Genomic DNA, 26,505 nt, shown 5'->3' on the forward strand with positions numbered 1-26,505 from the left:
TTATGCTTGAATGGAAATGGGGATATATTTTGGACACAGTATGAAGAAAGAACTGTATATCTTAGTTTCTTTCATTATTAAAATTTGACAAGGTTTTTAAAACACATAATCCACTTTTTTCCAAATCAGTCGTGACAACTTCTTCATTTATGATAGTCTTCTCAAAAGATGTCTGGCTTTATTTGTGAAATGATAGACTCAATTAAGGATACTATGTCCAAACTTTTGGGCTGTTTATTTTGATTTTACATGACTATGGAGAAAGCACAATTCCATAAGAAATAGCAACTTTGTATGTGAAGCTGAGAAGTAGGAAGAGAAGTATATTTAGAATTCCTTTTAAGAAAACAAACTAAACAAGACTTTGATAACTCTCGTAGAGTTTATTAATTTCAAGCATTTTAGTTAATTTTAGCTTTTGCCCCTTTTTAAAATGATTTGGCTTAAAAATGTGACATTACTATACTGCATTTCATATTCTTATTATTTTAAAATATTCTTTATATTTGGATTTTACATGTTGCTTTCTATTCTTGATACTCATATGTATTGCATTTATCTGAGTGTCCAAAAATGGATATAGTTCTGATAAATAAGTAGAAGACTGAAAACTGAGGATTCCTGGAAGTGATATTACAGTCTCCATTATGCCGGGCTTTCTGTTAAGTTCATTATTCCCGTGACTCACATGTATCTACCCCTACCTGACTACTCTAGTTCACACTTTAAGAAGCAGTAGTTGAGTAGCTCTGTGGACACTGCTGGTGTTTCTCTTTTTTCTACCATCAGGGTTGGTATGGTGGAGTGAGGAACTGGGAGCTGTACAAACCTCATAGCTGGGGTTCCCATGGTTATTCAGTTGTGTGGTTGTTGCAATGCTGTGTTTCCAGAGTTATCATCAACTACTTTGAAAAATCATTAGTTAACGTTGGTCAATGCAGTGTCTAATCATTTTGATAAAATATTTCTAAAGTGTAGGATTTAATACTAGTAAGATCACCAGTTTTCTATTAAGTATTAAGCAACTGAATATTTAAAATAAATGTGTAAGAGTAGTAACATTTTGGGATATTGTGAATTGTCAACATTACTACAGAATAAAACCAATATAGTCATTCTTCAAATATATGTTGACCTGTGTGGTCTGCAAATAAATTGCCTTTTTAGTAGTTTCAGCTGCCTATTTATATTGGTTTCTTTGCAGACCACATGAATCTGTATCAGTGCATCTTTATCACTCTAAGAATGGGTACAATGGAAACCAAAAGAGAGCTATGCTTGCTTTGCAGGTATTGAGTTAGTGAGTCATTGGATATATTTAAAAATTATTTTGTATTTTATTTGTTTGATATTCAATTTTCAATTAACTACACTTCACCCCTACATCAATACAGAATACAATACCTTGAACTTTTCATGATTAATTTAGCAAAAACTAAAAAAACATTTTTCTTTTGATTCCATTTACTTACTTGGGTTGGAGTTTGGTTTATATGAGTCATTACACTATTTCTTTTAAACTGGAATTACAATAAATGTGACTTATTTAATAGAAGGGAAAAACATAAAAACTTTTAATATGATCTACAAATTTATTATTGCTATCAAGTACAAATTCAATTTTCTAAAACAGGCTTTGGAAGTAAAATTAATGAAAATGAAAAAATTTCAGCTTAATCCTCTGTTTATTAAAAGTTATGTTAATTACATTTATTAGATGCAGTTTTATAGTGGCTGCAGTCAGAATTTCAAAAGCAACTTCCCTGGACAGTGTTATAGCCCGTGGGTAAGGAATTGTGTGGCACAAGTGGTAATCACCGCAGTGGTGACAGGACGTGAAGGGTAAAGATTCACATCTATATGGCTGATCCACTAAGTTTGAAATGAATATAGGTTCTGAAACTAGTTAAGAGTCTAGTTCATAAAATACCGTATGCTGTCATATAGCCACAGAATCCTTTTCTGAGAAATCTAAGCTTAGGAGAAACAAAAGCATATATATTGGAGATAAAATTTGCAAACATTGAAGAGTCTGGAATCATGCCCTACATTTCTCTTCCCAGCTTTCTTGTGGACCAGTGTTCAGGAACTCTGCTATAAACAGTATCCCTTTGATTTGGGAATGCAGCAGAATATACAACAATCAGCTTCTTTCCCCCCTTAGCCTTTTATTAGCAAGGCAGTAAAGTTCTTGAGGAGCTCATAGCCTTGTGGAGAGACAGATTAAAAGATAATCAGGATGTAATTAATGTGATCAGTGTAAAACTGATATATATATAAAGTGATGGAACTATTTATTTGTTTTTAGCTTTTTGCACAAAATTGTTTGTCAAAGGGAAGAAACAGAAGGATGGGTGATAGTCTCTCCTTTTGAAAGACACTTCTATTTTGAAAAGTAGGTACTCCTTCCTCCCCCCCACTTGCCACCAAATGGAAGTAATATGGTATTTGGAAGATTTGAGTTATTTTAGGATCATTTAGATTAGCACTTTCTCCTGCCACTTGAGTTTTCTTTAATCTCTTAGTGTGAAAACTAATTTTAGTTTTTGGTTCACTAATATTGTCTTTTGTTAGTTTTACTGAGCATATAAACCCTTATAAATCTTAAATCCTATGTAGTAAATCATGTATGTTTTTTAGTCTTTTTTTTTTCTTCATTGTCATAATAGAACCAACTTATACTCACAGTCCAAAGCCAGAATTTTTTCATTTTGATGTGGTACTGGTGGTCATCCACAAGTGACATGGCTATCTGGGAGTATTGTTGGTTGGGTTGTTGAAACCAGAGCTCCAGAAGAGTGGCTGAAACAAATATCCTCCTGATGAAAAAGCTATAAAAGAGTTTCATTCTTTTAACAAAATAGTACAAATAATCCCTCTTGAAAGATTTTAGTTACCTCTGCCCAAGAGCAGTGTTTGACTTGGATTAGCAACTATAAATTACAATGTTATACGTTACTTGAACATTTTAAAGTAACTTAGGCCACATTAAGTTATGATTGGAAGCTATTTGGCTGCAAATATAACATATATAATATTAAATGTTAATGTGATTTTAATTAAACAAATTAATTTATACAGTGTTTTTTTTTTTTCCTGGAATGAGTAATAAAGCATTTGTTTCCATATCATTTTGTAAATTATATAAAAAAAAATTCACTACCACTTTTAGCCTCAGAATTCATGCTTTTATTTTTAAAGGCTGTAACTCCTCACTATTGAATTCTTGTCAACAAACCTGACAGAATTGGTATATTTTTGACCTACATTCCTGAGGAAGACGACAATTATTATCGGATATGATGTATAGCATCTTAAGTTACAAATTATTTTACCAGGTCTGACTTATTTACATTGAAGTCAGATTAACTGTTAAATCAGAATACTGATAAAAGATAATTACTGCAAAAAATATAAACTTTAGCATGTAAATAAATATGATCTTACATTTTATCAGTAATATACAGAAATCTTACTTTAATCACATTTCCTTATAAAAACAGGACCTTGGGATATATTGTCTCTGTTAATTATCCTAACTAAAAAAATTATTGTCTTTCAGAAGTCAATAATTGTAATTTTCTGCTTTCTATAAAGATTTTTTAAAAAGGGGTTCAGTAGAAAGAAATGCTGTAAGGTTCAGTATAGATTTACTCCAGCAGGCTTGGTGGTACAGGTCCCCTAAAGTAATTAATTGTGAGACTCCAGTGTATGCCATGTGTTGGAAATTAAATTGCCATCAACTCACAATTAAATTTCACACCCTTAAGTCTTAAATACACATGATGACATAAATAAACCAATTCAATCTTTGAGGGATTCCTTTCTTTGGCTGCTCATATAAAGTGTATGAATGCACATTTTTCAGAATTTTTTTGAAGCAATATCTTTAAATTCTAAAATGTGTTTGCTAACTGAAAAATTTTGTTTTTAGGTATTTCATGTTAAATTGAAAGCCCATTTTACCAAATTTGATGGAATCAAATATATTATGAAGGCATGGTTAAGAAAAATCTACCCATATGCTTAAACTTTTGCATGTGAACTTTTTCCATGACGCACAGCCTCAATTCTCCTTTTCTACTCTAATGGATAAATAAAAGAATAGACTTTATTTATATTGTTTTTGAAATATAAAAATTCAACATATTTAAAGCTTGACTTTTTGAAAACTTGACTTTTAATATGACTATTTTTTACTTCATCTTAATGAAGTAGTAATTGGAAAAGCTAACTTTTAATTGGGTTGACAATAATCGTAGGATGTAGTTGATATAATGGCTGTCATTTACTGAGTGCTATGTACTAGGCATTGTTCTCATGATCTTATATTTATCAACTTTAATCCTTGTAGTAACACTGCAAAGTAGGTACTATGCACTTATGTCATTGGTGAGAAAAGAGAAGCTTAAAGAGATGGACTGACTTGTCATGTTAACACAACTGGTAAATTGTCTCAACAAATATTTAAGAGTCTACTATGTGATGGCCCTGATACTGTGCTGGGGCTGGGAATGCAGGTGTAAGCAAGAAAGATAAGATTCCTATTCTCAAGGAGCTTATATTCTAGTAGCAAAATCAGGATTTGAACCTAGGGGTGTTGGAGTCCAAAGTTTTTCTTCTGTGTTTCCCCCCCACCCCCACCCCTCCCAATGGCTTTCCAATAGATAAAGATAAAATTGTTTCAGTGCTGTTTGGGACAGTGGATGGGGATGGAAACTATATAACATAGTATGCTGTAAGAAAGAAATGTTGGTGTATGAGTGTCAAGATAAAACAAAGATAAAGAACCTAGTTGTATGGTAGGGAATTGAAAGCTTATGCTGGATAACAGATGTGGCTTATGATCACCTATAAATAATAAGTAATGCAATAACAATGACATGTACTTGCTATTAAATTTTATACAGCCTTAAGGATTATTACTATCTCAATGTAAAATACTGTGCTGTACAACTTGGTAGCCACTAATGAGTACTAAGATATGTGTCTCGTGCAATTGAGAAGGTGACTTTTAAATTTAATTAAATTTAAATTTAAAAACTGATATTTGATCCAGTTACTGGAAATCTTTTAAACATGTTTGGAGCAACTTGGATATGTAAATCTATTTTTTCAACTGTACATTTTAGGACATTTAAATACAGGTATTTCCAGTGAAAATTTAGTGTCTGAATTGAGATGTACTATAATGTAAAATATATACTGCATTTTGAAAACTTAGGACAAAAAAATGTAAAATATCTCATTAATGATTTTTAAAATATTAATTATATGCCAAAATGATACTATTTTGCATATGCTGGGTTAAATAAAATGCTATTAAAATTAATTTTACCTGATGCTTTTTTTATTTTTTACCTTTTAAATGTGTCTACTAGAAAATTTTAAATTACACATGTGACTTGTATTATATTTGTATTGAACATTACTGGGATAACCTAGGGAGCCCTGATGAAGGGAGTCTAATCCATACATATATTATGTCTTTTATTTCTGACATTAAATCTCTTCTTGGTGTATACCTCATTGCTCTTTTATCAGTGCTATGCAGTGCTCACTGTTATTTCTATCAATGTTGCAAAGTTACTGTGGATTGGGTTACAGGTCTGCACCTTAACAAAATGGTCTCTGGACCTAGTAAGAGAACAGATGGATGTGTTGGGAAAGACATTCCTCTATGGGTCTCAAGCACTCCTACACATAATGCTGGCTGTGCCAAGAAGGCAAGGATCTGACTCTGACTGCTCTTTGCTTGAGCCTTTTCACAGGATTGTGTTTGTAGTAAGCATCCTTGAGGGATGAGATAACGTCTGCCTGCAGGACAAAGGGAAGATCTGCTTCTGCTCATGATAAAAGCAGTGAATCTCCCAAGTTCGGTGTTCCTCATCGATAACGGAAGCCCACTGCATGTGTAGCAGTATCATGTATGGCAATACAGGGTTGCTTCTTTGGGACTTGGGGACAAGAGGAACCAATTCAAATGTGCTGATACTCATGCCGCTTGCTGTGCCATGAGTAATCAAGTCCTTTGCCTTTGATCCAGTGGTCTCCTGTCTTCTGTCAGCACCCATGAAACAGAAACAAGCTAACTTATTAGCTTGTAAGTAGAGTAAAATAAAATCCCAGACCTGACAGGATGCACTTAAAATTAAAATCTCATCAGGAGTTATAGAAAATGACTAGTTTTGATGAGATATAATAATTTCCTTTCATATGTAAAAATTTTGCCTTACAATTTTTAAAATTTAACTAATTTGTCAAAGCCTAGTTTTATGTAACACTTGGTTTTATAGAAAATCATGGCTGAGAAAATGTTAGATTAAAAGTCTTTGTTAGGAATCAAGATAATAAAATAGTGTCAAAATTTCTTCCTATAGTAGAAATATAAAGATTACTTACACATCACTTGTATGAATTGTCAGTATCAAATGTAAACATATATTTATTTCCCAAACTAAAAAAGTTCCCAGAATAAGGTTTTGAAACTCGAAACAGAAAGTGAACATAAGTATCCTATGAGACTATATTCACAAATTGACAGATTTTTGGAAGAAACAATTTATATGACAAACAATATATATATTGAAATATATATATTCAGGACAAAAGCAAACATTATAAAAAGTATAAAAATGAACAAAAAGATACAAAGACAATATTTTGGATAGAATTTCAGAGATGCTTTTTTTTCCTTTCTTTCCCCTTTACCTCAAAAGTTATAAATACTTTTGAAGCAGCATGTATTGTTGCACTTCTGATTTTCTGTTGTACAGTTAATGAACTTGAGAGTCTTGATGACTGGTGATCTTCTATTTGGCCCTCCCATTCTTTTGTTTCTTCTTCTTTGATTAATAAAGGTTTTCCTAGGGTTTGGCCAACAAGGTTACAGACTTCTTGAGCTTTACGCCATGCATTCTCAACAGCAACAAGACAGGCTTGCCGTCTTAGGAATTAAATGCAGAGATTGTTAATATGAAAATTAATGAGCCACAGCACTGAACAGTTTTATTTACAGAATTGATAATTTAGTTAAAGATGTGTTTAACTTACTGAAGATTCTCAGCAGAACCTGGTGTATGATAGAACTGGGGTGGACTGATGACAACAGAACTATCTAGTTTTTCAACAAGAAAGTTACAAATATTTTGCATTTTTCCAAATTCGGTAAATATAATGCAGACCTGTAAATGAAATGACACTTGAAATTATTTTCATGTTAATGTACTGTTTCAAAAATTTTCTCTAAATGTGAGTTTAAAAAGTCAAGCCAGATTACACTGAGGTCATTTTATAATATGTAATAGATAAGCCTATCTGATACTCAAAATTCAAATCAAATTAAAATTTTATTAAGTTCAGGATTTTTGCTTATGAACTTGAAACTTATCTAATATTGACGTGGTTATTTAAAAATTCACCTTAAACTAGTCAGGGATTTTTATGAAAGAGAGGTGAGGATTTTCTCTTCACTTTATTCTGTGGCCAAATTCTAACTACGATTAATTTTTCACAACTCTTTTGCCTAATCTCTGTCATTAGCTTCCTTATTAGCAGTAATGTCATAATACACTTCACTGTTGTCTTTGAGGTATGTGTCTTCTTCCAGTTGTTATTCTGATATATTTGCTGAAGCAGGTCTATTTCACTATCTCCTCTGCCTTTAGTATGTTGAAGTAGTCCTTATATTCAACAATAATTTAAAACCGTAGTCTTCAAACATTTTATGGAAGCAAACTAAACCCTTTCTGAAAAGAAAACCTTACACCAAAAGTTCAATATATAAAACAAAAAAAGTATAGGTATTGGAGAAAAGGCATGAGGTGGCCTCCTGAGCCATTTTATACAATGCAGAACAGTTGGCAACACCCGCCTTTAAGCATAAATGTTATCCAGTGTCAGATTAGTGTTCTATCGGTTTCAACACCGAGTATCAGTCAGAGCAACAGGCAAGGGAACAAGGATTCAATACATCACACCTCAAATTGCAAAATAATGGGACACCCCAAAGCATGCTGCTTTCTCTTTTGGTTGAATCAGCATCTACTTTCTAATTATTATTCCATTAGTTTCCTTTCAAGGAATAATTAAAGAGCAGTCTATCTACCCTGCTTCCATTTCATTACCATAAGTCCTTCCTTAATCTCATATCAGTTTTTATAGTTTATATTCCAAGAAAGTTTGTGGAGTTACCAATGATCTTCTTATCCTGTCTCATGATTCTTAACATTTGTTCTGTAATACTGCCAACACTTGATTCCTGTCCACCCTCTCTCACTTGCCAAATTCCTCTCTTTTGGCTCCCAGGATGTTATTTTCATGGTATTCCTTTAACCAATCTTTTCTGTTTTCTACTGGCTCCCACTTCATCATCCTGCCCTTTAACCATGGGCATGCAACATTAGGATTTCTATGATCCTTTTCTAGAACTCTTTTCCATCATAGTCCATTTTTTAGCTTTGTAAACATTATGGAATATTCAAAGATTCATAAAAGTAGAGTTAACAGTATAAGGAACCAGACAACCATTATCCAGCTTCAATGATGACTACCTCTGGCAATTTCAGTTTATTTTTTACTTTCAATACACTACACATACTCCATATTCTTTTTGGTGTCAAGTTCTATGAGTTTTGATAGATGCACGGAGTTGTGCAACCACTGTGACAAATATGTAGAATTATTCCATCACCCTCCAAAGTTCCCTGAAGCAGCCCCTTTATAGTTGAATCCTCTCCCAGCTCCCAAACCAGGGAAACCATTGATCTGTTCACCATCCTTAAACATTTGACTTTTCTAGAATGTCATATAAATGGAATCATACAGTATGTAGCCTTTTCAGACTGGCTTCTTTCACTTAGCATAATGCATTGAAATACACCCATTTTGTTGCATAATAGTTTTTTTTTCTTTTTATTACTGATTTGTAGTCCATAAAGTGGATTACTACAGATTGAAAAACATTAGGGTTGCTTCTAGTTTGGGGCTATTATGAATATAGCTCTTCTCTTCCCAAGTTGTTTGGTTAGTCTAGATACTTTACATTTTCATATGTATAAATCACTGTCACTTTCAACAACAACAAAAAAGATGGCTAGGATTTTGATTGGCAATGCATTGAATTTTAGATGAACTAGGAAGAAATGACATCTTACTGAGATTGAGTCTTCTACAACATGAAGGTTATGTTTCTCCATTTATTTAGCTCTTTAATTTCAGCAATGTTTTGTAGTTTTCAATGTACAGGTCATTCACTTCTTTTATTAGATTTATACTTAGTTATTTACTATTTTTGGTACTACTGTAAAAGGAATTGTTTTTCTATTTCTAATTCCCAAATGTTCATTGCTAGTATACAGAAATACAATTGATTTTAGAATACTGATCTTGTATCCTGCAACCTTGCTATACTAATAAGGCCACATTCTGAGGTTATGGTGGATATGAATTTTGGGGGGTCACTATTCAACCCAGTGTAGCCAGCCATGCCATCCGTGAATAAAGACAGTTTTACTTCGTCCTTTCCAATCTGGATGCCTTTATTTATTTTTCTGGTCTGGCCGCACTAGCTAGAACCACAATGACAAAACTGAGTAGAAGCGGTGAGAGTGGATGTCTTTGTCTTGTTCCTGATCTTAGGCACAAAGGATTCCATATTTTACCATTAAGTATGATGTTAACTGTAAGTATTTCATGGATAACCTTTGTCAGGTGGAAGAAGTTCCCTTCTGTTCCTAGTTTGCTGAGTTTTTCTAATGAATGAATGCTGGATTTTGTTTTTTCTGCCTCAATTATTGAAATGATCATGCGGTTTGTCTTTTTAGTTTGTTAATATGGTTACTTACACTGGCCAATTTTTGAATGTTAAACCAATCTTTCATTCCTGGGGTAAGCCACACTTAATCATAATTATTTATCCTTTTATGTATTGTTGGACCCAATTTGCTAAAATTTTGTTTAGAATTTTTGCAGATATGTTCATGATGAATATTGGTCTGTAGTTTTCTTTAATGGTTTTATCTGCTGTTCCCATGGAATGGGTTGGTAAATACTCCATCCTTTTTCAGTTTTGTGGAAGAGTTTGTTTAAAATTAGTATTTTATCTTCCTTAAATGTCTACATTTTCTAAGTTTCCTCTTGATTTCTTCTATGATCCGTGGATTATTGAGAAGTATGTTATTTAATTTCCAAATATTTGGGGATTTTCTTGAAATCTGTTACTAGTTTCTAATTTAATTCCATTGTGGTCAGAGAACATAACTTTGTATAACTTGAACACTTTTAAATTTATTGAGTTTTTAAATGGCTGAGAATATACTGTCTTGGAAAATGTACCATGTGCACCTGAAAGGAATGGATAGTCTGCTGCTGTTGGACTGAGTTTTCTATAAATGTCAGTCAGATCAAATTGTTTGCTAGTCTTGTTCAAATCATTTATATTTTCCCTCTGCCTGTTTTACCAATTGTTGAGAAAGGGTTTTTGAAATCTTCAACTAAAACTGCAGACATAAACATTTCTCTTTGCAGTTTTTCATTTTTGCTTTAAGTATTTTGAAGTTCATATTAGATGCAGAAATGTTCAGGATTGATATGTCCTCTTGATTCACTGACCCCTTTTTCATTATGATCTTCTTTACCTGTGCTAATATTCTTTACTATGAAATCTATTTTGTCTGATATCATTATAGCTACTCCATCTTCCTTTTGATTCATGTTAGTTTTCCATCTGATTACTTTTAATCAATTTGTCTCTTCATATTTAAGGTATGTTTCTCACAGGCAGCATGAAGGTGGGGGCTTGCTTTTTAATACAATCTGAACATATATGTCTCTTAATGGGAGTATTTAGAGCATTTACATTTAAAATGATTATTGATATGGTTAAGTTTAAAGCTAGCATCTTGCAATTTATTTTCTATTTGTCTCATCTTTTCCTTGTTCCCCGTTTCTCATTTTCTGCCTTCTTTTGGATTGAGTCTTTTTTTATTATTCCATTTTATATCCTTTATTGGCTTATTAGCTGTTACTTTTTTGTGGTTTTAGTATTTGCTTTAGAGTTTATAGTACACGTTTATAGTACACATTATTTTTGTTTAAACAATTATATTTTACAGAATTTATATAAGGAAAATAGCTAATATATTTACCATGTAGTAACCATTTCCAGTGCTCTTCATTCCTTTGCACAGATTCATATTTCTTTCTGCAATCATTTTCGTACTGTCTAAACAACTTCAAACATTTCTTATAGTGCAGGTCTACCGACGATGACTTCTTTCAGCTTTTAAATGGCTTTTGTTTTTTAAAGATATTTTTGCTCAATAAAGAAATCTAGGTTGATAGTTTTTTTTTCTTTTAGTAATGTGAAGATGTTGCTTCACTGTTTCCTCACTTGCACTGTTCTGTAAAGAAATATGTTGTCATCTTTGTTCTTTGTTCCTTTGTACATAACATGGTTTTTCCTCTGGCTATTTTTAAGATTATCACTGGTTTTGAGGAATCATTCATATAGTTTTTGTATTTCATGTGCTTAGGGTTAGTTGAACTTCTTGGATCTGTTGGTTTATAGTTCTCATTAAATTTGGAATTGTTTTAGCCATTATTTCTTCAAATTTTTTTTTCTCTTATTGTCTGCTCCATTGGGACCACAATTATATATATATTGGGCCACTTAAGTTGTCCCAAATCTCACTGATTCACTTGTATTTCTTTTCTTTTTGAGTATTTAAAAATTAATTTTAATGTTAATTAATTTTTATCAGTTGAGCCTGGCAGACTCTGTCCAGGTTCCTCTTCCCTGTGTGGCTGCCTGGAAACTCTCACAAGGCAGTTAGCTGGGACAATTAGATGATGAATCTCCTCATTTGTTTCCTGTTTCTCAGGGATCACTGTGCTTCATTGCCTGTTGTTCACTGTCTTGAAAACTATATTTTCATATATTTTGCCCATTATTTGGTTGTTTCAGGTAGGAAGGTAAATCTGGTCCCATTACTGTATCTTAACCAGAAGTAGTAGTCTCATTTATCTTTTTAAGAGCAGTCTGACAGTTTTCTTCTTTTTCTTCTTCTTTATTTGGGTCTTTTTCAAAATACCTTTGAGCACATTATACACACACAATTATAATTTATAACTTTTAATGTTCCTAATGTACTAATTTAATATTTGTGTCAGTCTGGGTTGGGTTGAATTAATATTTTACTTATTATGAGTTGTTTTTTCTCTGGTATTTTGCATACCTGGTGTGATGGTTAGGTTCATGTGTCAACTTGGCCAGGTGATGGTTCCCAGGTATCTGGTCAAGCAAGCACTGGCCTAACTGTTACTGCAAGAACGTTTGTGGCTGCTTAATAAACCAGAAGGCTGGTTTGTTAAATCATCAGTCGACTAGCTGCAGCTGTGGTTGATGATGTCAATGAAGGGCGTGTCTTCCACAATGAGAGAATGCCCTTGGCTGGATTTAATCCAATCAGTTGAAGACTTTTAAGCGAGACAGATAGAGGACCTTCACTACTTCTTCAGCTGACCAGCGAAGCGTTTCCTGAGGAGTTTGTTGAAGTGGCCAGTTCATCTCCTGAGGAGTTCATTGAACATCTACATTGGAGTTGCCAGTTTGCTGCCTGCCCTATGGAATTTGGACTTGTGCATACCCACAGTTGCATGAAGTGCTTTTATAAATCGTATATTTATAGATATCTCTTGTTGATCCTGTTTCTCTAGAGAACCCTAACTAATACAACTTGGTACCAGGAGTGGGCCAATTAAACAAGAGAAAATGAAAATGATCCCCACTACAGAAAATGCTAAAAAATCCACAACAAAGCTACTGGAACCAATAAATGATTTCAGCCAAGTGGTAGGTAAAAGACTGATACCCCTAAATCAGTATTGTTTCTATATACTAGCAATGAACCATCTGAAGAAGGGATCAAGGAAAAAAATTCCATTTACAATAGTATGCCAGTTTGAATGCATTATGTCCCCCAAACGCCATTATCTTTGATGTAATCTTGTATGGGCAGACGTTATTAGGGTTGATCAGATTGTAATTCTTTGAGTGCTTCTATGGAATGTGCCCCACCCAGCTGTGGGTGATGACTCTGACTGGATAATTTCCATGGAGGTGTTGCTCCACCCATCCAGGGTGGGTTTAAGTTGATCAGTGGAGCCATATAAATGAGCTGACATAACAGAAGGAATACAGTGCAGCTGTGAGCGACGTTTTGAAGAGAAGCAAGCTTGCTAGAGAGAAACGTCCTGGGAGAAAGCCATTTTGAAACCAGAACTTTGGAGCAGATGCCAGCCACGTGCCTTCCCAGCTAACAGATTTTCCGGATGCCATTGGCCATTCTCCAGTGAAGGTACCCGATTACTGATGTGTTACCTTGGACACTTTATGGACTTAAGACTGTAACTGTGTAGCCAAATGAACCCCCTTTTTATAAAAGCCAATCCATCTCTGGTGTTTTGCATTCTGCAGCATTAGCAAACTAGAACAAATAGTAACTAAGAATGAAATATCTAGGAATAAATCTAACGAAGAATGCAAAAGACTTGTACACATAAAACTATAGTACACTGCTAAAAGAAATCAAGGAGGACCTAAATAAATGGAAGAACATTCCATGTTCATGGACTGGAAGACTAAATATTGTTAAGATGTCAATCCTACCCAAAGCAATTTACAGATTGAACACAATCCCAATAAAAATTCTAACAACTTTCTTTGCAGAAATGGAAAAGCCAACCATCAAATTTATATGGAAGGGTAAGAGGCCCTGAATAGTCAAAGCCATCTTGCAATGGAACAAAGTTGGAGGACTCACAATTCCTGATCTTAAAAACTTACTATAAAGGTACGGTGGTCCAATATGATAAGCCCAAGTAAACAGTAGTCCCCAAAACCTATCAGAGACTCTATAATAAAGTTTCGCACTAAGTTCATTCATCAGAAACTTAAATCCTTCAGAGTGCTCCTATGTCAGCTAAGTCCCCAAACCCAGAGGCAATAGCCTCTTCAAGAACATCAACTAGATGTGTCCCCTTTGCACATAAAGTTGACACCCCTTTTCAACATGAACAGGTTAGAGTGGTCACTGCCTAGACATCCCTGAAGATCAGTAAAGTGATTAAACTAGAGGAAGGGGTAGCAACAGACAAGATGGAATTTAACAAAGGATTATGAATACTGAATCTTTATGTAATTTTCTTTTTCTTAGTTGCTAGGGTATTAGAATAGTTAGAATGAAAGAACTGAAATGATGGGACTGTAACCCATAGCATCCTTTGAAATTTGTTCTATAGCTACTTGTTATTTTGTACTTTGAAAGCAATACCTTTTTGTATGTATATGTTATATTTCATAATAAGGAAATAACTGAAACTGTGGAATTGTAACCTGTAATATTCCTTGAAATTTGCTATTTGTTAAATTGCACTTGGAAAGCTATCACTTTTATGTATATATGTTATATTCTACAATAATAATAATAAAAAAAGCTACAGTGGTCAAAACAACATGGTATTGGCACAAGGACTAATATAATTGAATTGAGAGTCCAGAAGTCAACCCTCACATTTATAGCCAAATGATTTTTGACAAGGGTGACAAGTCCACTAAATGGGGAAAGAATAGTCTCTTCAACAAATGGTTCTGGGGAAACTGGATGTCCCTTAGCAAAAGAAAGAAGGTGGACCCTTACCTTGCATCATATACAAAAATCAACATAAATGGTTCAAAGACCTAAATATAAGAATTAGAAGTATAAAACTCCTAGAAGAAAATGTAGGGAATCATCTTCAGGATCTTGTGTTAGGCAATGGTATCTTAGACTTTATACCCAATATACAAACAAAAAAAGAAAAAAATAGATAAAAGGGACCTCATCAAAATCAAAAACTTCTGTGTATCAAAGGCATTTATCATGATAGTAAAAAGACAAACTACTCAATTGGAGAAAATGTTTGGAAACCACATATCCAGTAAGGGTTTAATATCAACAATATATAAAGAAACCCAACAACTCAACAAAAAAAGACAACTCATTTAAAATATGGGCAAGAGACTTGAACAGACATCTCTCCAAAGAAGATATACAAATGGCCAAATAGCACAGGAAAAGATGCTCAAAATCATAAGCCATTAAGGAAATGCAAATCAAAACCATAATGAGATACCATTTCATACCCAATAGAATGGCTACTATTAAAAAAACAGATGATGTGGAAGAAACAGGAACACTTATTCATTGTTGGTAGGAATGTATAATAGTGCAGCCACTGTGGAAGACAGCTTGGCAGTTCCTCAGAAAATTAAGTATACAATTACCATTTGATCTAGCAATCTCACTTCTAAGTATATACCGAAAAGATCTGAAAGCAGGGGCTCCAAGAGATATTTGCACACCAATGTTCATAGTGGCATTATTCACAATTGCCAAAAGATAGAAGCAATCCAAGTGCCCATCAACCAATGAATGAATCAATAAAATGTGGTATATACATATAATAGAACATTTTCAGCTGTAAAAAGGAATGAAGTCCTGAATGAACTGCCTATAGTCAGGCCTAAAAGATCACACAGAAGTTATGGCCAGGAGCTGGACTTCTCATAGATATTTTTGTATTTCTGTATTCTTTAAGCTTTGTTCTAGGACATACTTAAGTGATTTAGAAACTGAATTTTGGGGTGAAGTTATGTTAGGCTGTACTAGACTAGTGCTTGGCCTAAGGCTAATTATTCACTAATGAGGCAAGACCCTTCTGTGTATTCTACCCTTCTGCTCCAGAAATTTGGTCTGGCAGGTGAGAAGAGGCACTATTTCCAGCTTTGTATGAGCCCTGAGCATTGTTTCATTTAGTTTTTTTGGCTGGTTCCTTTTCTAGCCTCAGGTTGTTTTGGCCTACTACCTGAGTGGGACCCTCTGTGGCTCTCTGATGATCTCCCTCTGTGCAGCTTTCTCTTCTCTGGTCCTCTGTCCTGTAAAGGCTAGCTGTCTTAGTTTCTCTGGGGTGTCAGCTCCATTTCCTCAATACCAGGAGTCTGCTAGGCTCTGTCTGGGTTCCCTTCCCCTGTGCCACTGCCTGGAAACTCTCTCAAGGCAGTGAGCTGGGACAATCATAGTACTGTTCTCATGTGTTTCCTGTTTCTTAGGAATCACTGTGCTTCATTGCCTGATGTCTTCTGACTTGAAAGCAACTGTTTCATATATTTTTTCCATATTTTGGAAGGTAAATCCAGTCCCTGTTATTCTATCTTGACTAGTAGCATCAGAAGTTGCGCCTATCTTTTTAAAGAGTGGTCTTACAGGTTTTTTTTTTTTTTTTTTCCTCTTTATTTTCAAAAACACTGCACGGACTAAACATGACTTGGTCAGAATCAGCTCCTCCACTACATACTGGGATGCTGGTTTTTAAATTTTGGGGTAGCTTGCAAATTTGCATTTCCTTCCTTATTGAAACTTGAATTTTCAGATGATCTCTACTAAGAAATACAGAAAATACTGGAACCTTTCTTAAAAGGCATCATCTGACTTTTCCATACTTTTCTGCATTTGCATACCTTAAACACAAAAGAAATTCTCTTCTCTTTTGCTACTACATTTCATCTCTTACCAACTCCTGAAATAGACTTTAGTATAAAGAGGAGCTAGAAATATGGAGGCTTCTCTCCATGGATCTATTTGGTTCTAGGGTTTGGGTTTGGGACACATTTTACCCACTCTCCTTTTCTACTCACAACCTCATATGTAATGAAACATGGCAAGATTTCATAATCTGAAGAAGTAGAAAGGGGTCTAAATTTGAGAGTTCAGAGGGTTCCTCTGCATACAGAGTAAAGTGATTGGGCAGAACAGATTCTAAGTGTCAATAAAAGCAAGTCTTTATTATACTTTATTAGTGTACTTAATAACAATTTTATTTTTAATAATCTAATAGATATCTTAAAGATAACAAGTTTTCCACTAATAAGCATTAATAAATTGTTCATATTCCATTTTTTAATCCATATATAAGAAGTAACAGAATAGCTGAATGTTCATAAAGAAAAATTGTGCTGATTGATGGGCATTTCTTAAAAATAAAGTAAAAATTTTACTTGCATTTTTACTTTAATTTGGGCTAAAAAGTCATGAATCTCAATAAATTCTAAAAGGTGACACAGATATCTTTTGTTTTTACTACTACTGACCATTATATCTTATACACACTACATATTTTACTTCAAACTTCTTCCAGCCAGGAATACTTGGTGATCTAAAAATACATTAAATATTGTTTTGGTTTGCTAAAGCTGCCAAAATGCAATTATACCAGAAATGGATTGGCTTTTACAGTGAGGGTTTATTAGTTCACAAGTTTGCAGTTCTAAGGCCATGAAAATGTCCCAGTTAAGGCATCAACAGGATGATAACTTCTCTGAAGAAAGGCTGATGGCATCTGGGATTCCTCTTGCCACATGGGAAAGCACATGACTGGAGTCTGGTGGTTTTCTTCTGGGTTTAGCTTCTGGTTTCTGTGGCTTTCTTCAAACAGTCTCTGGGCTTCTGTCTTAGCTCCTCTCTCTTAGCTTCTGTTTTAGCTTCTCCCAGAAGTAAACTCTGGATTACATATCGTAGCTTCTCTGAGCTCTTTCCAAAATGTCTCTGCTTTTTATCCTCTCATAAAGGATTCTAGTAAAGAGGATTAAGACACACCCTGAATGGGCAGGGTCACATCTCCCTGGAAACAACCTAATCAAAAGATCCTACTCAACAACAGGTTTGCCCCCACAGGATTAGGTTAAAAGAACATGACTTTTCTGGGGTACATAACATTCAAACCAGCACAAGGGTCTATATGGCCAGTAGCTCTAGGATTTAGTGTGTCATGGTGCCAATGAAGCCAACATTCCAGATCCGATTCTTGAATAGGCTGAGTTGGCAGAGAATGCTAATACACAAACCAACATCCATTCGCCACTTTATTCTTTAAAGACAGACCTCCCAATATTTAGCTGGGCATTAACACTACATTTCCAAATCTCCCTTGCAGCTCTTACTGTTAAAGGAGAAACAAATTAATATCTTGCTTAAGCCACTGTGGTTTTGGGCTTCTGTATTATAGCACCTTAGGTAATTCCTAATTCAAGTATTTACTGTTACTTTATATTGTTAACTATACATTTCAGGTATAATCTGACAAAATGTGTCTCTTAATATTTTTGCATAAAATTTTCATTTTCTTAAAATTCGCTCTTATAATTTGCTATTATCACAGCAAATAAATACCTGTTGTAGCAGCAACAGGCAAGAGTGTTTTGTGTTAGCCCTCAATGGCCGCAGCTTTGACGTTTACCACCTTTATATTAGGGGTAGGAGAATCAACTGGGGGGGGCATTTTTAAAAACCTCACTAACCAAAATTACCCTCTAATATAGTATTTATTTTTTCTAAGCATTGCCACTGATGGCAGATCCTCGAACCCAGCACACTTTTAGGAAAGGGGGTAAAGAGATAATACCTTAAAGGATAGGTCAACTTAGTAAGATTCAAAACTATCAGCTAATTTTAAAAAGGCAAGAATAAAGAGCAAATGTACCCTACACAATTTTAAAATTATCTTTTGAATCTCATGAAATGGTCTTACAGATCACCTGCCATTAAGCAGTACCTAACTATGAATGTCAAACAGATTGTAGATGGTGATCTCTTTTTTAAATGTCTCCTCAAAATGGAGATATCACTAGGCTGTACACAGGGTAACTCCTATTCGTATAATCTTCAAAAAGAGGAAAGGAAATTCATCTAAAAGCAGAAGGAAAGAAGTCTTCATCAAAAACTGGTTTCTTTTCTTTGGTATGCTTCCAGCAAAATTTTTATAACTATATCTATTTCCATATAAACCAGACTAAATCTTTTTTATGCATCCCTGATATTCTTCTTTGGTAAAGAAAAGAGAATATGAAAGGAAGTATGTGAAAACTCCTAGGCAGGTGGCAAGAAAGACACTAGTTTTTTCTTTTTTAATGCTCCCTTCCCCAAGTTATTTGAGGCAATTCTACTTCCATAGAATCAGGTTTAATATGCAGGATTGCTTGATTTTTTCTAGAAATAGCAAGCAAAGCTGTCTGTTGAGATCAGCTCAGTAGCTGTTCAAACAAGATTTCCTCTGTCCTGCATCCTCTTATCTCATTTCCAAGACTTAAAAAGGCAATAGAGGTGAGAAGTGGTAGCGTTGGCAGCAGTGGTGGTAGTAAGGGTGGCAGCTGTGAGGGGGTTCGGAAGATGGTACTGATTAAGGAATTCTGGGTGGTTTTGCCATGTTTTGTTCAGGAGTATCAGGTTGGATAGCTTTATTCTGTGGCTGAAGCTGGTAAGAATGAAACTGGTGGTGGAGAAGGAATTGAAGTCTTAAAAAATGAACCTCATGAGAAGGATGGAGAAAAGGGACAGTATACACACAAAATTTATTACCTAAAGAGCAAAGTTCCAGCATTTGTGAGGATGATTGCTCCTGAGGGTTCCTTGGTGTTTCAAGAAAAAGCCTGGAATGCACAACCCTACTGTCAAACAATTGTAATGAATGAAAATATGAAGAGGATTTCTTCATTAAAATTGAAACATGGCACAAACCAGACTTGGGAACATTAGAAAATGTACACTGTTTAGATCCTAAAACATGGAAAACCGTCAAAATGGTCCACATAGATATTGCAGATTGAAGTCAAGTTGAACCAGCAGACTACAAAACTGATGGAGACTCAGCATTATTCCAATCAGTCAAGACCAAGAGAGGCCCTTTGGGACCCAACTGGAAGAAGCAGCTGGCAAACAACTCAGACTGCCCTAAGATGTGTGCCTGTAAGCTGGTGACCATCAAATTTGAGTGGTGGGGACTGTAAAGCAAAGTAGAAAACTTCATTCAGAAGCAAGAAAAAAGCATATTTACAAACTTTCATCACCAGCTTTTTTGTTGGATTGACAAATAGATTGATCTGACAATGGAAGACATTAGAAGGATGGAAGACGAAACTCAAAAAGAACTAGAAACAATGCATAAGAAGCATTCTGTCTGAGGCAATCGGCTGCTGATGTCTAGATCAGGGTCAGACAACATAAAACTGTTTAAGTAATCAAGGTCAAGTGAGGGGAACAAGTACAGCCAGTGATGAGTAAAGAAGAATCTGACCAGTGTCTTGCAGTGTTGACGTGTCCCAGACATGTGCTTACAACTTTGTACACAACATGCAGAGGTTCCCAATCATGTGTATATATATGTATGTGTGTGTATATCTGTAGCTGTATATAAAATGCATGTAGAGCTACAGATAAAGGTACACACACTTGTGTGTAAATATATATATGTACATACATACATACATACTGAAGGGATTAGTACAGTATCTCCAAAGTACTGTACCTATCATCGGCAAGAATGCAGCAGAAAATACTTTCAATATATATACCTGCAACAGACTTTAATAATTATCAGAGTAATATCATTAATGAACAAGTTGACTGCAACATAATACTAGCTGGTATGTTTCATAAATGTCAAGTCGTGGACACACACACACACACACACACACACATTTTGCCTTCTATTATCTTTTCTTTAAATCAGACTTACAAATTTTTATTTTAGACCCATAAGCAAACAGACTCCCATAGAAAAATTCATTCTAAATTTTTTGATATCTTAATAAATCTGGTATGTAAACTCTGAATGTATTTATAACTATTTATTACTTGACGGTCATTAGCTTACAGCCAAATTTGACAGTATCTATTAGTGAGGGGTAAAGTCACAGGCCAATTTTTACTTGTTTGCCCTGAAGGAAAAATCCTTTTAAAAAATTTTGGTTTTTATTGTTTTTGTATTTTAAATTTCAAGTATTTTTCTACATCAAACCTAGAAAAATGGAGATGATGGTTTCTGATTTATAAACACTATACAATTTTCAGGCGCCTGTCAGAAGAAGAAATTAAGAAATTAATCTTAATAGTATTGTAGCCTGTGTAGAAAAAGTGGATGTCTAGCACTTCCATAGAATCTTGTTTCTGAAATGACTGTTTTCTGAAATTGCAGCTTGGAAACTATGCAAATGGTCTAGATTCCTCACAGCTTACACAATAAAATATAGTGATGATGTTTTGCTCTTTTCAAGTTGAAATACTCTTTAAGGACGGCAGGGGGTGGGGGAGACATGCTGCCTTTGAAATAGAAAGATCCAGCAAGAGGCTTGCCTGCCTGTGGTTTGCCTGTGGTTAGGGGGCCCTGCCGAGGGACTGGTGTGTGTGCCTCTGCCCTTTCGATGCACTCTCAATACAAGGTCCGTGGCAACAACAGCCCCTGGATTGGCATGAAAATGACAGACTGCTGGTAAGAAGCTGTTTCTTTTTGGTGTGTGTGTGTGTGTGGGTGGGTTAGAAGTCCTTAAAAAAAGGCAACAATAGCTAGGTAAGATTTTTTGATCAGCTTTCTCTGTCTGAATGTAGCTCTTCTCCTGTCACACCTGGAAGCTTGAGTAGAATGATATTGTAGAAGCCTTCAGGTCACAAAATCTCATCTTTAACTTCCTGTCCCTCCTAAAACATGCCAGTCCCTGTAGTCAAATCAATTTAGTAATCTGATTTGCTGACAGCCCAACCATCTCTGTGCCTAGTTTTTCCACATGTTCAACTTCCCTACTGCAGTGATTGCAGTGACTCAGGCAGGGTGTTTAGGATCCCTACCATACCTGTGAGGCCCTGTTGTCCTCAGCCACAAATCCCACATCTCACATGTCTTCTGTGTACTCAGGATAGAGACTTAGGTTTATTTTCTGGGCACTGTTGTAAGATAGGTTCCACCAAAGCTTAATCATTGTCTGCAAAGTGTGTGGTGGGAGGAGTACTGCTAATTTTGTGAAATAAAGAGTCTAGTCCTCTCTTTAATGAACTTAACTCTCACTGGCATCTGTAACATCACTGGGAGCTTGGGTGCACATGGGAACAAGAGCCTGGCACATGGATTTTAATGTTTTTCTAACAACTATGGAGATTTGAGGGAATGTGCGGTGAATGTAAAAGACCTAGTTTACTTGGCAGTCTCTTGTGTAAACTACAATGAAACAAAGTAAATGAAATTTAAACAAAAAATAAATTTGATCACAAAATACCAAAACAAAACAAAACAAAACAAAAAAACAGCAGATATAACTTTTAGAAGTATACATAGTATTGATAGTAGAACTAACAGTTGTTTGTCCTCTCCCCAAACCATGGGAAAACTAGTTTAGGAGTATCTGCGTGAAAACTATTCAAAAGAAGTGAATTCGGTGGGAAATATCCATATTCTGCCTTTCCTAACAGTTCAAGAATTTCTATTCTAAGCCTATCAGTGCCCTGGGCTTCTGCTTTATAATTTAGCAATCTGGTATGTAATTGATACATAGCTAGATAGAAATCCAAGTTAATGAGGCAGAGTCACTTTATTGAGAAATAGATGTTTTAACAATTTTTAAAGGGAGGTATGCAGTATAAAAAATATTTTAATATATCTAACACATTGAGTATAAATTTATATAGCATATTCAAAGTCCTCATTAAATATTTCACCAGGTAAACCATTGTTATTACAAATGTGTACATGTAAAATGTATACACACATATATACTACATTAAAAAATACAGTACTCAAGTTTATGATATAAATACTTCACATCTCATTAGTCAAGGAGAATCACCTTCAGTTTAGAAATTTCAGAACTAACTAAAAAACTGAATTCCAAAATAGGTGCTTTAAATGAATTTGCGTCCTGTATAAATAAAATCCCAGCTTACTAAAAAATCCTGCAAGTAAGATTTCTACATTATTATTGCTAATCTCTCAATTATCATAAAGCAATAGGCCAAAAGCCTTTGGAAAATACTTGTGGTTTCAATTCCCAAAAAAGCCAAATGGATAAAATTGGACAACCGACAGTCTAGTAGTATGGACACCTTTCCATTCCAGGCAAGATGCCAGAACAGATTATTTTTAAAATTAGTTGGTGAGAACTAAGGAAAGAAAAAACAAAAAGATTTCTATAAGAAAGGAAGGAATTATCACTTAGGCCCAATCTGATTCACTTTGCTCCCTTTTCTTGCCATAGGCTTCAAGGTCTTTGAGTGCTTTCTTTTCTCTTTGGTATTGCCACACCCTATTCTTTATTTCCCTCGTAAGTATCCCTGGCTTTCTTTTTCCCAACTGTCTCTGAAGAAAAGTACAAAGGGTTTTCTCCTTTTAAGGGTTATCCAATAAGCTATTTAGGGAATAACAAAAATAAGAACATGGGAATTTAACATTAAGATCTTATAAGGTTCTTGGCATCATATATTCAGACTCTAATTTCTAAGTTTTTTGTTGAGATAAGTAGAAAACCCATCTGACCTGAGTCTGCTTTTATTCTTGAAAATAGGGTTCACCAACTTTATACCTTCCCCTAACCTCTACTTTCTGAAGCACTGTGACATTCTTTCTCCCCAGTGGCCACTCTTTTGAGCATGTAAACCAGAGATCACTAAGAATTAGTCATTATATACTCAGTGCCATGTCCTAATTGATAAAAATTACCAGAGAAATACTGTTACTATAGGGTATTTATATTTTATCTAAGCATTTAAACAAGTTTAGGATATACTGAAAAATGGTCTTCATAGCAACATTGTTAACTAGAGCATAGCTTATTAATGCTACTCAATATTTTCATTGCTTATATAGAGTTTAATACACTGCTGATCAAATCTGCAGGTGGCATAAAGATGGTATAGCTAAGTATAAACACCTGTTGATAAAATCAAGATCCAAAAAGAGCCCAACAGGGTGGAATTATAGATCAAATCTAGTAAGACAGACGTTTACCAAGAAAAATATAAAATCCCATTCTTCATTTTGAAACAGCACTAACAAGATGGAAGAAATGTAATTTGAATGTGATTTAAAAGCAGCATGTGAAAAAGACACTTTGTTTTATTAGTTGTAATTACTGATTATGACTGTAAGTTCAATAGATGGGAACAATGTGAGGCACAAAGAATTAATTCAGTCTAAGGTATGTTATTAGAAATAAACATTCCAGAACAAACGAGATATGCATCTTTCTCTAGTGTGGACTGGCCATATCACAAGTAGGACACTTCAGTTTTACATGCTTTAGGAGAAGACTGGCTCACTAAAGAATGAGTTTATCATATAAGAAATGGCCAAAGAATCAGGTTACTTCGCCCTGGAGAAGGAAAAGTGGCATCAATATGATAGCGAACTTTAAGAATATATTTGAAATTTATACTTGTTTTATTTCTTCTTGGTGAGGTATACTATTAATAATGGATAGGTACTAGTGAGTCAACTTTAGTTTAATGTTAGAAAATTTTGTATTGATTAAATGTCTAAAAATGGAATGGGTCTTATATATTCACACCTTTCTATGTATAAAATTTCATAATAAAAATGAAAGTTAAAAAAAGATTAGATAAGATAATATATGGAAAATGCCTGACAAATGGCAGGTGTTTAAGGTGAATGAGGGAGAAAGGGGAGGGCAAATATTGCATGAGTGGTTATACTGACTTTTCTATTCAATATACATTTACTGAATGCTTATTATATCCAAGACCTTTAAAATCCCTCTACATTGAGATTTTTATGACATGAGGATGATGTGATGAAGTGGAAAGAGTACCAATATAGAAATCACAAAGCCAGGGTTTTAATCCAAACCCCTTGCCACACATAACTACTCACCTATCCTTAAACAAGTCACTTCAAACTTCCTAACCTTCAATATCCTTATCTTTTAAAACAAGGGGAGGCAGATAGTGGGAGTGATTTAAAAATTCCTTGAGTAAGTTAAATTTTAAGTGGAGAACTCACAAAACTATTAAAATAAATATCAAGGCAATAGAGTGTAGTGCAAATTACTATTTCAAGAAGTAACAGCTGGGATTCTACTTTCCGTTCTCATTCTTACTTATGTGACTCTTGAAAAGCCTGAGTTTAGCAATCTGAGCCTAAGGTCAAACCCTCAAGATTAGAAAAATAATACACTATTCCATATGAAGATAGGACCAAGTAATTTTCTGAGGTATTTTCCAGCTCTAAAGACAAAGATTCTCTGACTAGAGAAATAAGATGCTATTTGAATTGCACTCTTCTTTGTTTGAGGCACATGCCCTAAAATGTTTGAAATCAGAAACTGATAGCAACCTACCTAATCAGAACATAGAATATACTCCGTTTCATAAAATCCCGATGATCATAAAATCTTTAAAGATAAGTAAAAAGTAAAGGCAGTAGTAAGAACTAAATGTTACTACTGAGTGTACTTCAAATAGTTTTGTTCTTTTTAATGTGCATGAAGTTTGAGTAGTTTTTATTTTTAAGTAGTCCTTAAGTTACCACAAGTCAATAAAATTGCATTGTGAAAGGACTATTGAAAAGTGTTTCAATCCTTTATGTTACAACTTTATTAATTTGCTTTTTATCTGAGGAAAAGAAATTTCTCTTCTGTAGTGCTTCCTGCTCACTAGGAGACAATATTGCTAAAATTTTAGTCAGGTGGCAATTAACTGTTACTTACCCCCTGCTATTTTTATTCCATTTCAAAATAATTTCTCTTAAATAAATCTCATTAAATTTATTTTAAAAGCTTACATAGGTATTTATCACCAAAGATGATTTTGAGAAAAAAATCTTTTATCAATACTTTGAAAAGCATTTCTCTTGTACATTTTAGTTTTAAGAATAAAAACAAATATAAATCGTCCCCACAAAGTCATGCTGTTTCTAATTATTTGTTAAGATAGATACATACCTCTGCTTCCATGTGATAAGCATTTTCCACTCTTCTAAAATCCTTTGTCACAGTTATATTTTCTGACTGAAACAGAAAGTACAAGAGTATGATTACTAAATATCTAATTACTCTAAAACATAAATTAGGAACCCGAACTTATTAAGAAAAAACTGTTTTGACTAATGTTTTAAAACTTTCCTAAAAGTGATAGCAAATAAATTATAAAGCTGAAAATATCTGCTGAAAATTTCATGTCACTCCATTTATAGCAATTTTTACATTGACTTGTACAGGAAGTATGTACTTATGGTACAATATGTGTTAGAAATTACTTGTATAAAAAGCATTCTGAAAGTTATAATTGTTAGGTTTTTAAAGATACAGTTAACTTACAAATAATTTAATACAGATTTACTAAATACCTATGATGTACAACTTCGGGTAAGTTATTCAAATTTTTGAACCTTAATTTCCCATATTTATAAAATCAGGCTAACACCATGTATACCACATGTATTTGAGGATTTAATGAGAAATTATATATAAAGTGCTTGGCATGGCAAAGGCACTCAGCAAAAGCAGATGCTATACCACTGTGATATAAATGTTTTCTGAAAGAGTGGACGTGGGGCAGTTTGTTTTTTTATCCTCAATGCTTTGTGATTCTCTGGGCAAATACAATACATACTTCTGTAAAAGATAAATTTATT

The 26,505-nt window shown here is 34.3% G+C and overlaps 1 protein-coding gene and 1 pseudogene across 2 annotated transcripts in view; one reads left to right on the forward strand and one right to left on the reverse strand.

Moving 5' to 3' along the window:
* Window positions 1-26,505, reverse strand: part of IRAK1BP1 (interleukin 1 receptor associated kinase 1 binding protein 1) — a 109,371-nt gene that overhangs the window by 61,057 nt on the left and 21,809 nt on the right. Inside the window, exons 2-5 of one of the 2 annotated variants that reach the window (XM_037843593.1) lie at window positions 25,814-25,879; window positions 7,054-7,184; window positions 6,712-6,946; window positions 2,687-2,831 (exon numbers count right to left, since the gene is read on the reverse strand). In XM_037843593.1, coding sequence (XP_037699521.1) covers window positions 2,730-2,831; window positions 6,712-6,946; window positions 7,054-7,184; window positions 25,814-25,879 — 534 coding nt within the window. In that variant the 3' untranslated portion in view covers window positions 2,687-2,729. Of the gene's footprint in view, window positions 1-2,686; window positions 2,832-6,546; window positions 6,947-7,053; window positions 7,185-25,813; window positions 25,880-26,505 lie in introns of those variants that run through there. The other variant, XM_037843594.1, reaches the window with a different exon arrangement.
* LOC119539804 lies at window positions 19,263-20,153 on the forward strand (annotated as a pseudogene).

This window comes from Choloepus didactylus, chromosome 7 (genome assembly GCF_015220235.1).
Source record: "Choloepus didactylus isolate mChoDid1 chromosome 7, mChoDid1.pri, whole genome shotgun sequence".
In the NCBI taxonomy this organism is placed as follows: Eukaryota; Metazoa; Chordata; class Mammalia; order Pilosa; family Megalonychidae; genus Choloepus; species Choloepus didactylus.